Below are 17,045 nucleotides of genomic sequence, written 5' to 3' on the forward strand. Positions count from 1 at the left end.
TCGTTTGCACTCTTCTCGCGGTAGAACACATACCTGCCTGGCAGAAACATTAATAATACAAACAGTTTGAAGGATAGTATATAGGACACAACTGAAGTTTTCATCGCCCTTTCAGCAAGCAAAGTCTACTAGGTATCTTATTTACTTGGAAGAATTATCGTTTCGTCATTGGACATTAAAACTGAAATATACAGATGCATATAACAACTCGACAGCGAACAGTACCGGAGAAGCAGAACGGAATTTTCAGGAACGGCCGGTTCCGCTGAACGAAATAGAGTTTCATTTTTCCTGGTGGCTGATTTTGGTGCGGACGAATCCGGATAAGATAGAACCAAGGAATTTATGAGAACCGCAGGCAGTAAACTTCCTGCCTCATGTCCTCACTGTACATGCACATACCGAAATCTTTGCAAAAGATTAGCAGCAGCAGCAGAACAACACAGAAACAGTGGAACAGAGCTGTGACAGACCAATGGATATCTAAGAAGGCCTTTATTTGGAAGAGAAAGATACCAGACTCCCACCCCTCTAAAGAACTCAGTTGAAAAAAAAGAACTCTGGGAGAGTGAGAAAAGAGGTGGCACATATCTGAGTAATATACTGACTTACTGACTTACTGTAGCGTTACCAACACTTTGCAGACTCTTGAATAAGTCTGCCTGCCTTTCCTGGTAACGTGTCTTTTGATGTGTTGTGAAAATCAGAAGCAGATAATATGATGTGTTGCGAATCACATACTAATTCAGCAGTCAGCAGAGGAATGTAGCTGCCAGGCATAATTTGCAGCTGGTCAACAGCCATCGCCAGTTGCAGTGGGTGATTAACAAGGTTCTACTTCCATTAGACGACCATTCAACTTACGTGCTATTGGACAACCGTTTCCCATCACCGTACCTGAGCTGCTAGTGTCTCTTCACCCAAAAAACGTGATTAATAAAATTTTATCTGGCTTCCAGCGGCGTCAGGTGCGTAATATCCCACGAGCTTTTGATCGAGCTCCCCCCGGACATTGTCAAATGGTAAGACTGACTGCTGTGTCGCCGTGGCCGCGTCGTTACATAACCTCACTGCTGGCTGTGACGTCATTGGTGCTCTCTTCCTCGCCACATACGGTAATGTTTTCATCCCGCGTCCGACGCGCCCGCTTTAACATCGCGATAGCCGGGTCCCAGGCTGTGCTGGGCTGCAAACCTCCGTCCTTGTTGATGGCGTTTTCAGAGGTTTTTATTTCAATAGCTTCTCTCATGACGCTATCACAAAATCCCTTCGTCTTCATAACGACAGATGTTTCGTCGAATAGAATTCGCTGTCCATTTTCTAAGGCGTGTTCTGCCACGGCTGTTTTTTCTGGATAGCGTAGGCGTACGCACCTCTTGTGTACCGTCCGGCGTTGCTCCACAGTGCGTACTGTTTGGCCGACGTAGTAACAGCCACAATGACATAGTATCTTGTACACTCTTGTACACTTCACAGGCCTCATTGTTGTTGTGGTCTTCAGTCCTGAGACTGGTTTGATGCACCTCTCCATGCTACTCTATCCTGTGCAAGCTTCTTCATCTCCCAGTATGTACTGCAGCCTACATCCTTCTGAATCTGTTTAGTGCATTCATCTCTTGGTCTCCCTCTACGATTTTTACCCTCCACACTGCCCTCCAATACTAAATTGGTGATCCCTCGATGTCTCAGAACATGTCCTACCAACCGATCCCTTCTTCTAGTCAAGTTGTGCCACAAGCTCCTCTTCTCTCCAATTCAATTCAATACCTCCTCATAAGTTATGTGATCTACCCATCTAATTTTCAGCATTATTCTGTAGCACCACATTTCGTAAGCTTCTATTCTCTGCTTGTCTAAACTATTTATCGTCCACGTTCCACTTCCATACATGGCTACACTACATACAAATACTTTAAGGAACGACTTCCTGACACTTAAATCAATACTCGATGTTAAAAATTTTTTCTTCTTCAGAAACGCTTTCCTTGCCATTGCCAGTCTACATTTTATATCCTCTCTACGTCGACCATCATCTGTTAATTTGCTCCCCAAATAGCAAAACTCCTTTACTACTTTAAGTGTTTCATTTCCTACTCTAATTCCCTCAGCATCACCAGACTTAATTCGACTACATTCCATCATTCCATTATCCTCGTTTTGCTTTTGTTGATGTTCATCTTATACCCTCCTTTCAAGACACTATCCATTCCATTCAACTGCTCTTCCAAGTCCTTTGCTGTCTCTGACAGAATTACAATGTCATCGGCGAACCTCAATGTTTTTATTTCTTCTCCATGGATTTTAATACCTACACCGAACTTTTCTTTGATTTCCTTTACTGCTTGCTCAATATACAGATTTAATAACATCGGGGAGAGGCTACAACCCGGTCTCACTCCCTTCCCAACCACTGCTTCCCTTTCATGTCCCTCTACTCTTATAACTGCCATCTGCTTTCTGTAAAAATTGTAAATAGCCTTTCGCTCCCTATATTTTACCCCTGCCGCCTTAAGAATTTGAAAGAGAGTATTCCAATCAACATTGTCAAAAGCTTTCTCTAAGTCTACAAATGCTAGAAATGTAGGTCTGCCTTTCCTTAATCTTTCTTCTAAGATAAGTCGTAGGGTCAGTATCGCCTCACACGTTCCAACATTTCTACGGAATCCAAACTGATATTCCCCGAGGTCGGCTTCTACCAGTTTTTCCATTCGTCTGCAAAGAATTCGCGTGAGTATTTTGTAGCTGTGACTTATTAAACTGATAGTTCGGTAATTTTCACATCTGTCAACACCTGCTTTCTTTGGGATTGGTATTATTATATTCTTCTTGAAGTCTGTCTCATACATCTTGCTCACCAGACGGTAGAGTTTTGTCAGGACTGATTCTCCCAAGGCTGTCAGTAGTTCTAATGGAATGTTGTCTACTCCAGGGGCCTTGTTTCGACTCAGGTCTTTCAGTGCTCTGTCAAACTCTTCACGCAGTATCATATCTCCCATTTCATCTTCATCTACATGCTCTTCCATTTCCATGACATTGTCCTCAAGTGCATCGCCCTTGTATAGACCCTCTATATACTCCTTCCACCTTTCTGCTTTCCCTTCTTTGCTTAGAACTGGGTTTCCATCTGAGCTCTTGATATTCATACAAGTGGTTCTCTTTTCTCCAAAGATCTCTTTAATTTTCCTGTAGGCAGTATCTATCTTACCCCTAGTGAGATAAGCCTCTACATACTTACATTATACTTATTTTTTGATCATGTCCATGTAGTAAATGCACTTTTTAATTATTTGGTCTTTGATTAAATTTTCCATTCGTGCTAGAAGTTGTAGATACAAAACTTACTATATTTGCATATGATACCTATCTCCCAAACTAAATCAAAATCTTTTTTAATCCATTACGTATGGTACCCAATACATGTCGGTAAGACACCGCATACTGCTGGAAGGTCAAGAGCTGTGTAATTCTTCGGTGGCGGTTTATAGAGTTACGCAGCTCTCTATGCACCGAATTATTCAGTGCCTATCTTTGTAGAAAATTTATCCAGTACTGCACAGATATCACTTTGGAATATAACAGACAGGTATACACAGAAATGTGCATTCTATGGGTGGGAACATATCGCAATTGGCATTTCATTTACTGTCATGGCCTTCTAACTGGTTTCCAATTCAACGCATTCTGTCGGAGCTGAGGAAAATACTTCAATTAAGTTATAGCATGTCGTAACTTAGTCTTAACTGAATATTTTACAAATACTTCCTACTTACTTATCGGCGTGGTACTTCTCGCTACTATCAGCCATCGTTGCCGCCAGCCATCTTGCAGAGGAAGCCTCCAGAGGAGGCAAGGTGGAGTGTCGCCTATTTAAAGGAACGGAAATCTATGGCAGGTGACGCCCCTATTCCCTTCGACTTCCTCTCCCACATTGACCGTACCTTCTCCTCCTACGTGATCGCCGCCGACCTCAACATCCATAGTCGTTCCGCCGCCCAGTTACGGCGGTGGCATCGGTTCCTCTCCTCCCTTCAAGGCGACCTCATTCCCATCCCCCAGCACACCCGTCCCGAATCCAACTCCACTCCTGATGTTATCCTCTCCTCCCCCAACCTCCTTGGCCGCATAACGGTGGATGTCCTGGAGCCTATTGGTAGCGAACATCTCCCTGTCCTCCTCACCGTTTCAGACGGTCGTCGCCCTCGCCCCGACCCTCGTACCGACCCTCCCCTTAAGTATGTCCACGACTATTCCCGAGCCGACTGGAATGCCTACCGGGATACCCTTTCCACCCAGGTCGATAGCCACCCTCTCACCTACCACCACCCTGACGATGTCACCCATGCCGCCTCCTTTCTCCAGCAGACCTTGTCTGAGGCCGTGGAGGCCCACGTCCCTACTGTCGCCATCCACCCCCACCGTCCTACCTTACCCCCACAGGCCGTTCTCCTCCTCCGTGAATCCCGTCGTCTCTACCGTGCCTTCCTCCGCACGCGTGACCCGGACACACTACGACGCCACCGGCAACTCCAGCGACACATTCGTAATTTGCTCGCGGCTAAGAAACGCCGGGAATGGCGACAGACATGCACCCGTTTAAATGCTACCCTACCAATCAACTCGTCCCAGTTCTGGTCGGCCTTCCGTCGCCTTACCGGAACTAAACCCTCCCCCTATTATCCTCTTCTCCATGATGATCACCCTTTCCCTGACTCCCTTAGTAAGGCCAACCACTTTGCCTCCTACCTCTCCGACGTATTTTCCATCCCCGATGATCCCCAGTTCGATTACTCCCTCTTCCCGGATATCCGCGATCGAACTGACACCTCTTCCCCTCCCATCGCTCCTGGTTTCCAGTACTTGGACAGCACTGCACACACGGAACTCAATGCCCCTATCACTACACAGGGTCTCATTGCTACACTCCGCACAAAACGCAACACTGCTCCTGGTCACGATCGTGTCACCTACCGTCACCTTCGTGAAGCTCCTGTCTCTTTCCTCTCCACCCTGGCCAGGCTCTACAATGTAGTCCTGTCCACCGGTTACTACCCCGACCTGTGGAAAACCTCCCGTATCCTCATGTTCCTTAAACCCGGCAAACCACCGTCCGCCGTCTCCTCCTACCGCCCCATCAGCCTTACCTCGGTCTTCAGCAAGGTCCTGGAATCCATCCTCACCCGCCGCATCCACCAGCATCTCCGCCAGCACCGCCTCCTTCCCGTCACCCAGTGTGGCTTTCGGCCGTCCTTCTCTTCCGACGACCTTCTCCTTCACCTCACTCATCTCCTTTCCGAACAGCTTAATTCCCGTCGCTCCGCAATCTTCCTCTCCCTGGACCTCGAACGTGCCTATGACCGCGTATGGCATTCCGGTCTCCTCTTCAAGCTCCAAACCTTCGCCCTTCCCATTAACTACGTCCGTCTGATCGGCTCCTTTCTCTCCCGCCGTCCTTCCTATGTCACCGTCCATAACTCAGATTCCTACACCTTTTTCCCCTCTGCCGGTGTGCCCCAAGGCTCCGTCCTCTCCCCCCTTCTGTACCTTTTGTACACGGCGGACATGCCGCCGCCGTCAGCCCCCGTCCACCTTCTCCAGTTTGCCGATGACACCACCTTCCTTGCCCTTGCCCCCACCCTACAGCGCTCCCAACACCTTCTCCAATCCCATCTTGACCGGTTCACCGCTTGGTGCAACCAGTGGTTGCTCAAGGTCAATCCCTCCAAAACCCAGGCGATCATTGTAGGCAAAACCACCCCTTCCTTCCGCCTCTTTGATTTCTACATCACCATCTATGGCCGTCCTATCGCCCTCACTCCCACCCTTAAGTACCTTGGCGTCACCCTCGACCGTCGCCTCTCCTGGACTCCCCACCCCCGGACAATCCAAGCCAAGGCACACTCCCGAATCAGTCTCCTCAAGCTCCTCTCCGGCCGTACGTGGGGTGTGGACCCCTCCACCATCCTCCACACCTATAAATCCCTCATCCGCCCTATCCTTTGTTATGCCCATCCGGCTTGGATCTCCGCCCCCCCTCCCTTTTATAAATCCCTCCAAATCCTTGAACGCCATGCTCTCCGCCTCGCCTATCGCATCCGTCTCCCCTCCCCAACGCGGATCCTGTATGATCTCATCCCCTTCCCCCACCTCCTCCTTTTCCTTGAAAGGATACGGATCCTGTACACCTCCCGTAAACTCGACCCTCCTCACCCGCTCGTCTCCTCGATCCTCACCCATCCCCACCCGCTGCCGCGCCTGTATTCCCATGTCCCACCCGGTCTCCATCTCTCAACCCTCCTTACCCTCTCCCAAGATGGCTTCCGCCAGCTCCCCCTCCCTGATGATGTCCTCCTCCCCTGCATCTACCCCTCCTATCAACTTTGATCCTGCCCCCCACCTCCTGTGTCCTTTCCTTTAGGCACCCTCCCTCCCCCCCTTTCCCTTCCCTTCTCTTTCCTTTCCCCCCTCCCTCCTACCCTCTCCCCCAGGCTTCCCCTCCCCCTTCCTCCCTCCCCCTCTCTCCTTTGCCCATGGCATCTCTGCTCTCCCCTCTCCCATTTCCCCTTCCTCCTCCTCCACCTCCTCTCTTGGCAGGTCCCCAGACTCGTACACGCTCAGTGAACATTCGCGCGCCGGAGATCATCGCCATCAGTGTTTAGTGTGTGTGCATCGTTTTGTGTTTCGTGCAGTTACAACTCAACTGTTCACATGTGCCGTCGCCGTTCTCCGTGTTTTGTGCGCCGTGTCTCCAAGTGTTAGTGTTTTTTTTCGTCCAACGTGAACGGCTTCTTGTTTCTTGTTTTTTTATCTCCATTTTTTGCCCGCCGTTTTTTGTATTGTATATATCGCCTCTGTCATGTTTATTGTTCCACTTAAGGCTGAAGAGCAGCGTACTATGCTGCTGACAGCCCGCCTGTATAGGTGTTTAAAATTACAATAAAGGAAAAAAAAATATGGCAGGTGTGTGCGTTTGTGTTACCTTAGCAGCTGACTTTATCGTATCCTCGATGTAGGTGCGTTCTACTGGGTCGATGTACGGATGCTGTGCCGGTGAATCCGCAGCCTGCAGGAACCAAGACACACTCCACAACAGGCCGGCGGCTCCAAAAACGTAAAAGGAAAGCGGCCAGCCAATCACTGTCTCGCACAGAGCGCCAGTCACCGCCATGGACACCAGGCTCCCAACAAATAACCCTGTTAGCAGACAAATGTATCAGTAACTAGTAACCGAGGCTAACTCTCACTGTATGATCTCTATAACTGCCTGGTCAGGGTAAGATCCACTAGTCAATTAAAATAAGACAGTAAGTAATATAACAATGTACCCTGTCGGTCCAAAAAGTTTCAAGACTAGATTAATAAGAAAGAGACAAAAGTTAAGACTGCGGTTTCATATTCAGGTTTTCTACATAGGCTCCTCTCACTTGAGTACAACGCACAGAATGGTCATAGAATCTAATGAAACTGCCAGAAAAGTTCTTCTTTTGGATGAGGTTCAACTCGTTCATTACAGTGGTTTGAATGACTGTCATATCGTCAAAGCGTTGTTCATTAATGCGAATTTCTGCACTTTCTCGATTTGTGGTAGGTTCTTATTCATAACAGGCAATGGGCTTGCCATAGTGGATACACCGGTTCCCGTCGGATCACCGAAGTTAAGCGCTGTCGGGCGTGGCCGGGACTTAGGTGGGCGACCGTCCGGGCCACCATGCGCTGATGCCTTTTTTCGTGGCGCAATCGGCCTCGTGATGCCAATTGAGGAGCTAATCGACCGAATAGTAGCGGCTCCGGTCAAAGAAAACCATCATAACGACCGAGAGAGTGGTGTGCTGACCACACACCCCTCCTATCCGCGTCCCCAGCTGAGGATGATACGGCCGTCGGATGGTCCTGATGGGCCACTTGTGGCCTGAAGACGGAGTGCTTATTGGTAACACGATGTCTCTTCGCCATTGAAAAATTATCCAGAAAAGAATTCCAGTAACAAAAGGCAGAATGCAGACTATAAGTAAGTCTGTACTGGAAGTAATTGTCGCTAATGTAACATGATGCGGGAACTAAACGAACAGAGAAGTATAAAATAGAAGCCTTTGAAATAAGGTGCTACAGAAAAATCTGAAAATTATGTAGGTGATTAAAGGTCACTTTCGGTGACCCGACACTCGAAATGGATCCTAAGGGCAACAACACACTGGCCCGCCGACCTCCACGGTAGGCGGGCGCCGTCGCTGGCTGCAATGCACTAGCCCGCCAGCCGCCACAGAACGCGGCGCGCGGTTCTGCGATTTCCGCGGGCTACAGCGCACTGGGCCGCCGAAACTCAAGACCGCTTCGATTGGAATACGGCGGACGGACGGAACTGTCATTTTTTTCGAGTTGCTGGAAATAGTAAACCAATATGAAAGTGTCTGCGGAAGGTGCTGTGGCCATTTGACTTTTGATGGGTCGTTTGCAGAAGAAAAGACACCGTAGAAGTAGAAAACACATACACTGGGTCATCCTTTTCTGCGTAAAAGAAATAGCAACGGGAATTTTGTCCCCTTTTACAAGGAGTTAAGAAACTATGAGGACAATTTTTTTTTTAATTTCATCAAAATGTCAGCATTTTCCTTCGTCGAACTACTTTTCAAAATTAGAGGAAGAATAACTGGAATATCAACAAAGTTGCGTTCTTGTATAGGCCCTGAAGAAAGGCTGCTGGTAACGATCAGGTAGGCATGTTACTATTCTATTTAAATACTTTAATATTATAAGGTTTCGTTTCATTAAGTACATAGATCAACAATGAGAATATTTTCATTGAAACTTAATACTGATTGTTCACATTATTACACATGTTAAACTATTCGTAATGGTCACTTGGTTGGGAATGAGCCGATATATGAGATGAAGTTGCTGGAAAGCTTACGTCTGTTACGTTTTTGTACATACACACGTCAAAAAAAGTTTTGCATCATCTCGCATCCGAGAGTCCCGGAACCTGTACTGATAACTGGATTAGAGATCAACATAAACATCATTTCCGCCCTTTTTATTGCTAATGAAATACACACATTGCATGTTGGACCACCATACAGCGAGATCTTCAGAGATGGTGGTCCAGATTGCTCTACAAACCATTACCTCTAATACCTAGTAGCATGTCCTCTTCCATTGATGCATGTCTGTATTCGTCGTGGCATACTATCCACAAGTTCATCAAGGCACTGTTGGTCCAGATTGTCCCACTCCTCAACGGCGATTCGGCGTAGATCCCTCAGAGTGGTTGGTGGGTCACGTCGTCCATAAACAGCCCTTTTAATCTATCCCAGGCATGTTCTATAGGGTTCATATCTGGAGAACATGCTGGCTACTCTAGTCGAGCGATGTTGTTATCCTGGATAAATCATTCACAAGATGTGCACGATGAGAACCCGAATTATCGTCCATGAAGACGAATGCCTCGCCAATACGCTGCCGATATGGTTGCACTATCGGTCGGAGGATGGCATTCACGTATCGTACAGCCGTTATAGCGCCTTCCATGAGCACCAGCGGCGTACGTCGGCCCCACATAATGCCACTCCAAAACGGCTGAAATCCTCCACCTTGCTGCACTCGCTGGACAGTATGTCTAAGGCGTTCAGTCTGACCAGGTTGCCTCCAAACAAGTCTCCGACGATTGTCTGGTTGAAGGCATATACGACACTTATCGGTGAAGAGAACGTGATGCCAATCCCGAGGATCTCGCCATGGACATCGGGAGTGAAGTTGCGCATCATGCAGCAGCCTATTTCGCACAGTTTGGGTCCTAACACGACGCTCTGTGACTGCACAAAAAGCATTATTCAACATGGTGGCGTTGCTTCCATGGTTCCTCCGAAGCATAATCCGTAGGTAGCGGTCATCCACTGCAGTAGTAGCCCATGAGCGACCTGTGCGAGGCATGTCATCGACAGTTCCTGTCTCTCTGTATCTGCTCCATGTCCGAACAACATCGCTTTAGTTCACTCCAAGACGCCCTTGTTGAGAACCCTTCCTGGCACGAAGTAACTATGCGGACACAGCAGAACCGCGGTATTCAACGTCTAGGCACGGTTGAACCACAGACAACACGAGTCGTGTACCTCCTTCCTGGTGGAATGACTGAAACTAATCGACTGTCGAACCCCCTCCGTCTAATAGACGCTGCTCATGCTTGGTTGTTTAAATCTTTGGGCGGGTTTAGTGACATCTCTGAACAATCAAAGGGACTGTTTCTGTGGTACAATACCCACAGTCAACACCTATCTTCAGGAGTTTTGGGAACTGGGGTGATAAAAACTTTTTTGATGTGTGTATTTGTTTAAGTAGTTGATGGCTGACCAGTATTTATGAACTTGGTATTCCGTAGACAGTTCTGGGGCAGCAAGTTCTGTTGAATAAGGAGTATCCATGATAACTTTGACATACTGATTTTGGTTATTGCTTTTAAATGCTCAGAGACTTCTTTAAAATCATTCGACAGTGGCAAGAGAAAGTGGCTGTCAAGATCATCGTCGTTTTTGGTAGAATTTCCTTCAGTATCTCTATGTTCTCAGTTTCTGTGTATTGAGCCATTTTCTATTTCGGTCTTGATGACTGCAATCTGAAGTCTCAAGAGGTTCTTCAGTCGGATCAACTTCTGTGTCCATCTGTCCTACTTCAATTGAACTCAAACTGTTAGCCGTATTATGTCGTTCAACAACGTATACAAGAAACAAGAGCTGGTTGCAGTAGAACTACATGGATTTCCGTGTAGCATCAGTCCCACTTTTCAGATTGCTGACTTTCCGATATTCTCTCACAAAACTATCTGGCAGATTTTTCCATTTCTTTTGTAGCGACAGACCTGGAAAGTAATGTGTTTTATGTTTTAGGTGCTTGGCTTGCCACTGCAGTGGCAAGATCGATTTGCTTAACATCTGATGCACCAGGTTCAAATACAAGTAAATTAAAATAATGATGTTGCAACATTGAAAGCACTTTTAGCACTTGTGCTCAAAAATGGTGAACAGTACATCGACCTCTAAATGTTAACATAAACTTGGCAAACATACTTTGTTCTTAACGTACTGCACAAGTTTACACGTGAAAGACACAGTGTTAATTTCGAGCAGATTTTACACGTTCCACGAGAAGGTTTGGAGGATGCTGAAAAGGAACAGCTCAGAAAGGAAACCGATGGGTTATTCACAACAGAGATGTAATAGCAAATTACTTTGTGAATGTCAGTCCACTGCAGTGGCAATATCGGTTTGCTTAACATCTGATGCACCAGGTTCAAATACAAGTAAATTAAAATAATGATGTTGCAAAAATAAAGGTTGATCAAGTTACCTAGCTTTTTGCCGGCCGCGGTGGCCGAGCGGTTCTAGGTGCTTCAGTCCGGAACCGCGCGACTGCTACGGTCGCAGGTTAGAATCCTGCCTGGGGCATGGATGTGTGTGATGTCCTTAGGTTAGTCAGATACAAGCAGTTCTAAGTTCTAGGGGACTGATGACCTCAGATGTTAAGTCCCATAGTGCTCAGAGCCATTTGAACCTAGCTTTTTCTTTTCATCTTGTGACAAATATTTTCCTCCAAACATGTCTACTACCTTTTCCCACAATTTATACTAAAAAATTCTGCCACTGTATTCGTTCACTTTCATACGCAGAGGCTGGACGATTTTTCACTTCAAAAGCAAGTTTCTCTGCTTCAAAATTCATCACAGCCCGATCGTGGCAGATTTTATTTAATCGTATGGCTAGCGCGCCCCATCGAGCTGTCGGTTCGCCGGGTGTTGGTCTTTCAATTTGACGCCACTTCGGCGACCTGCAGTCAATGAGGATGATAGGATGATAATGAGAACAGCACAACACCCAATCCCTGGGTGGAGGAAATTCCCCGACCCCGCCGGGAATCGAACCTGGGCCACAGGATGACAATCCGTCACGCTGACTATTCAGCTACCGGGAGCGGACATCGTGACACAAGTAAGGCGTGAAGCGCGGCAACGTGTGTTGTCTCCTGTGCGCATTCGTCGAAGCCGACAAACGCGCCGCCTCGTGACAACGCGTTTGCCGAGTTACCCGAGGACAACAGCGTCGAGCGCGCGTCCGCGCGTTTAAACTGCAACCAGTGCATCGCCTTTCGTATTATACTACAGAAATTGTCAGCCGCTTACCCACCAACCGTCGCGGCACACGGCTAGTGCGTTGTTGACCTAAGGATAAAACCATCACGACAGATAAGGCTGGATCGGACGATCAATGAAACCAAACGGACAACTTGATTAAAAGGAGAGACCGTTTGAGAGGAGATCAAGGCTTCTAGGAATAGCTAATTTGTTAATTAGGGTAATTTCACATTTTTGGAGGGGGGGGAGGATATATTGTAGCTGTAGATCAAGGATTGACTACAGAAATCAGGTTCAAATTGATTTAGGGTACAGAAATGAAGATAACTGAACAAGGTAGTTTTCTGTGGATAGTTGCATAAAACCAGTGTTTTGACTGAAGAACAAATCACCAACGCAGCACATGAACAGGCTGAATAACATCCTTTGAACGGCAATGTGAAGCGTCTGTTGCTGATGAGATAATAATTGCCATGCGATATCTTTGCCAATCTCGCTCTCTGTTAGACACACTCGAGAGAAACCATTTGCTATTAGGGATACGACTGTCCTATTGAGGACATACACCATAAAAATCCCTTAGGTTAACATCCCCCCCCCCCCATGGACCATGGACCTTGCCGTTGGTGGGGAGGCTTGCGTGCCAAAGCGATACAGATAGCCGTACAGTAGGTGCAACCACAACGTAGGGGTATCTGTTGAGAGGACAGACAAACGTGTGGTTCCTGAAGAGGGGCAGCAGCCTTTTCAGTAGTTGCAAGGGCAACAGTCTGCATGATTGACTGATCTGGCCTTGTAACACTAACCAAAACGGCCTTGCTGTGCTGGTACTGCGAACGGCTGAAAGCAATAGAAACTACAGCCGTAATTTTTCCCGAGGGCATGCAGCTTTACTGTATGGTTAAATGATGATGGCGTTCTCTTGGGTAAAATACGAGTATTCTGGAGGTAAAATAGTCCCCCATTCGGATCTCCGGGCGGGGACTACTCAATAGGATGTCGTTATCAGGAAGAAGAAAACTGGCGTTCTACGGATCGGAGCGTGGAATGTCAGATCCCTTAATCGGGCAGGTAGGTTAGAAACTTTAAAAAGGGAAATGGATAGATTAAAGTCAGATATAGTAGGAATTAGTGAAGTTCGGTGGCACGAGGAACAAGCCTTCTGGTCAGGTGACTACAGGGTTATAAACACCAAATCAAATAGGGGCAATGCAGGAGTAGGTTTAATAATGAATAGGAAAATAGGAATGCGGGTAAGCTACTACAAACAGCATAGTGAACGCATTATTGTGGCAAAGATAGATACGAAGCCCACGCCTACTACAGCAGTACAAGTTTATATGCCAACTAGCTCTGCAGATGACGAAGAAATTGAAGGAATGTATGATGAAATAAAAGAAATTATTCAGATAGTGAAGGGTGACGAAAATTTAATAGTCATGGGTGACTGGAATTCGGTAGTAGGAAAAGGAAGAGAAGGAAACGTAGTAGGTGAATATGGATTGGGCTAAGAAATGAAAGAGGAAGCCGCCTGGTAGAATTTTGCACAGAGCACATAATCATAGCTAACGCTTGGAATCATAAAAGAAGGCTGTATACATGGAAGAAGCCTGGAGATACTGACAGGTTTCAGATAGATTATATAATGGTAAGACAGAGATTTAGGAACCAGGTTTTAAATTGTAAGACATTTCCAGGGGCAGAGGTGGACTCTGATCACAATCTATTATACTGAAGAAACTGCAAGAAGGTGGGAATTTAAGGAGATGGGACCTGTATAAACTGACTAAACCTGAGGTTGTACAGAGTTTCAGGGGGAGCATAAGGGAACAAATGACAGTAATGGGGGAAAGACATACAGTAGAAGAAGAATGGGTTGCTCTGAGGGATGAAGTAGTGAAGGCAGCAGACGATCAAGTAGGTAAAAAGACGAGTGCTAGTAGAAATCCTTGGGTAATAGAAGATATATTGAATTTAATTGACGAAAGGAGAAAATATAAAAATTCAGTAAATGAAGCAGGCAAAAAGGAGTACAAACGTCTCAAAAATGAGATCGACAGGAAGTGCAAAATGGCTAAGCAGGGATGGCTAGAGGACAAATGTAAGGATGTAGAGGCTTATCTCACTAGGAGTAAGATAGATACTGCCTACAGGAAAACTAAACAGACCTTTGGAGATAAGAGAACCACTTGTATGAACATCAAGAGCTCAGATGGACACCCAGTTCTAAGCAAAGAAGGGAAAGCGGTAAGGTGGAAGGAGTATATAGAGGGTCTATAAAAGGGCGAAGTACTTGAGGACAATAATATGGAAATGGAAGAGGATGTAGATGAAGATGAAATGGGAAATATGATACTGCGTGAAGAGTTTGACAGAGCACTGAAAGACCTGCGTCGAAACAAGGCCCCCGGAGTAGACCACATTCCATTAGAACTACTGACAGCCTTGGGAGAGCCAGTCCTGACAAAACTCTACCATCTGGTGAGCAAGATGTATGAGACAGGCGAAATACCCTCAGACTTCAAGAAGAATATAATAATTCCAATCCCAAAGAAAGCAGGTGTTGACAGATGTGAAAATTACCGAACTATCAGTTAAATAAGTCACAGCTGCAAAATACTAACGCGAATTCTTTACAGACGAATGGAAAAACTAGTAGAAGCCGACCTCGGGGAATATCAGTTTGGATTCCGTAGAAATGTTGGAACACCTGAGGCAATACTGACCCTCAGACTTATCTTAGAAGCTAGATTAAGGAAGGGCAAATCTACGTTTCTAGCATTTGTAGACTTAGAGAAAGCTTTTGACAATGTTGACTGGAATACTCTCTTTCAAATTCTGAAGGTGGCAGGGGTAAAATACAGGGAGCGAAAGGCTATTTACAATTTGTACAGAAACCAGATGGCAGTTATAAGAGTAGAGGGACATGAAAGGGAAGCAGTGGTTGGGGAGGGAATGGGACAGGTTTGTAGAGTCTCCCAGATGTTATTCAATCTGTATATTGAGCAAGCAGTAAAGGAAACAAAAGAAAAATTCGGAGAGGGTATTAAAATCCATGGAGAAGAAATAAAAACTTTGAGGTTCGCCGATGACATTGTAATTCTGTAAGAGACAGCAAAGGACTTGGAAGAGCAGTTGAACGGAATGGATAGTGTCTTGAAAGAAGGATATAAGATGAACATTAACAAAAGCAAAACGAGGATAATGGTATGTAGTCGAATTAAGTCGGGTGATGCTGAGGAAATTAGAGTAGGAAATGAAACACTTAAAGTAGTAAATAAGTTTTGCTATTTGGGGAGCAAAGTAACTGATGACGGTCGAAGTAGAGAGGATATAAAATGTAGCCTGGCAATGGCAAGGAAAGCGTTTCTGAAGAAGAGAAATTTGTTAACATCGAGTATAGATTTAAGTGTCAGGAAGTCATTTCTGAAAGTATTTGTATGGAGTGTAGCCATGTATGGAAGTGAAACATGGACGATAAATAGTTTGGACAAGAAGAGAATAGAAGCTTTTGAAATGTGGTGCTACAGAAGAATGCTGAAAATTAGATGGGTAGATCACATAACCAATGAGGAAGTATTGTATAGGATTGGGGAGAAGAGAAGTTTGTGGCACAACTAGAGTAGAAGAAGGGATCGGTTGGTAGTACAAGTTCTGAGGCATCAAGGTATCATCAACTTAGTATTGGAGGGCAGCGTGGAGGGTAAAATCGTAGAGGGAGACCAAGAGATGAATTCACTAAGCAGATTTAGAAGGATGTAGGTTGCAGTAGGTACTGGGAGATGAAGAAGCTTGCACAGGATAGAGTAGCATGGAGAGCTGCATCAAACCAGTCTCAGGACTGAAGTCCACAACAACAACAACAACAACAGGTTAACATAGCATAATATTTACTGAAAGGAACTTACATAACAATTCGGTGACACTTACCTAGGAAAATAATGGAAAACAAGCTCCTTTCGTGGTCTGGTGCCCACCTGCAAACAGTCGTCTGTATAGCTGGTATTATGCCACCCTTGAAATGGAAAAAACGTTTATTATGTTCGATATCAGAGACGGATAAAAATAAGTAAGTGTAAAACAAATTGTTGTTGATAAAGTGGCAGGATATGGATATACTTCATTATGTAACAGCTATATATAAACGGAACTACAATAAACACAAGACCAATTTGTTTCTCAAAAACGATCACAAGGGATAGTGTTGAAGTTTTCATTATCGTCTCTAAATACTAAGTTTTACCATCTAGAACGAGTCATAATTAGAGTTAAATAATTTAAATTCATGTGTCTACTAATATAAATTTCCCACTCGAATCTTCTTTGGTGGTTGCATACTAATGAAGTTATATATTTTTTGTAAGGATTCTCTCATTTGGCTTCATGGTCAGAAGGGAGAACGTTGGAAATCTTCCCTACCCAGATAACTGTAATCGTTTCTGTCCGTCAATAATTGAACTTCTTACTTAGTAATCAGCAACGCTATTAACTTGGTCGGTGAGGTAGTTGTAACCAGAATGAAATTGCACTAGGCGGTCAGACGTGATTTGTTGTAGACTAACGATATTTGCATTCCTAGATGCATGGGGGTTAGTATGCCTGTGTTGTCAGCAAACATCACAGATTTGAAAAGGAAAATTTTTAAATTTTATCATTACTACTGAAATGGATGTTATCTTCATTGATGGTGGACTTGACGTGGACCGAAATAACGAAGTATTTCTTTTGTTATAAATGTTCCTCTTAGGAACTAGCTCCAACATTGTGAATAATGGAAAAAGAAAAGGATCAGTTAACTTTCCTATAACCTGTGGTCTAAAGAGAATGACAGGCTGATGGTTACCCTGTCCCTGCATTCATAAAGTTATACACAGACGTGCAAAACGTAATCCTTTCAGCTATTCGCATGATTTGCTTCGAATGTTAATCC

At 45.4% G+C, this 17,045-nt stretch overlaps 1 protein-coding gene and 1 pseudogene across 1 annotated transcript in view; one reads left to right on the forward strand and one right to left on the reverse strand.

Annotated features, from left to right (window-relative positions):
• LOC126252746 (sialin-like) overlaps nucleotides 1-17,045 on the reverse strand; it is a 140,867-nt gene that overhangs the window by 64,809 nt on the left and 59,013 nt on the right. Inside the window, exons 4-5 of the mRNA XM_049953651.1 lie at nucleotides 16,046-16,130; nucleotides 6,977-7,191 (exon numbers count right to left, since the gene is read on the reverse strand). Coding sequence (XP_049809608.1) covers nucleotides 6,977-7,191; nucleotides 16,046-16,130 — 300 coding nt within the window. The remainder of the gene's footprint in view (nucleotides 1-6,976; nucleotides 7,192-16,045; nucleotides 16,131-17,045) is intronic.
• On the forward strand, nucleotides 7,602-7,719 carry LOC126253824 (5S ribosomal RNA; annotated as a pseudogene).

Source organism: Schistocerca nitens, chromosome 4 (assembly GCF_023898315.1).
Source record: "Schistocerca nitens isolate TAMUIC-IGC-003100 chromosome 4, iqSchNite1.1, whole genome shotgun sequence".
Taxonomy (NCBI): domain Eukaryota; kingdom Metazoa; phylum Arthropoda; class Insecta; order Orthoptera; family Acrididae; genus Schistocerca; species Schistocerca nitens.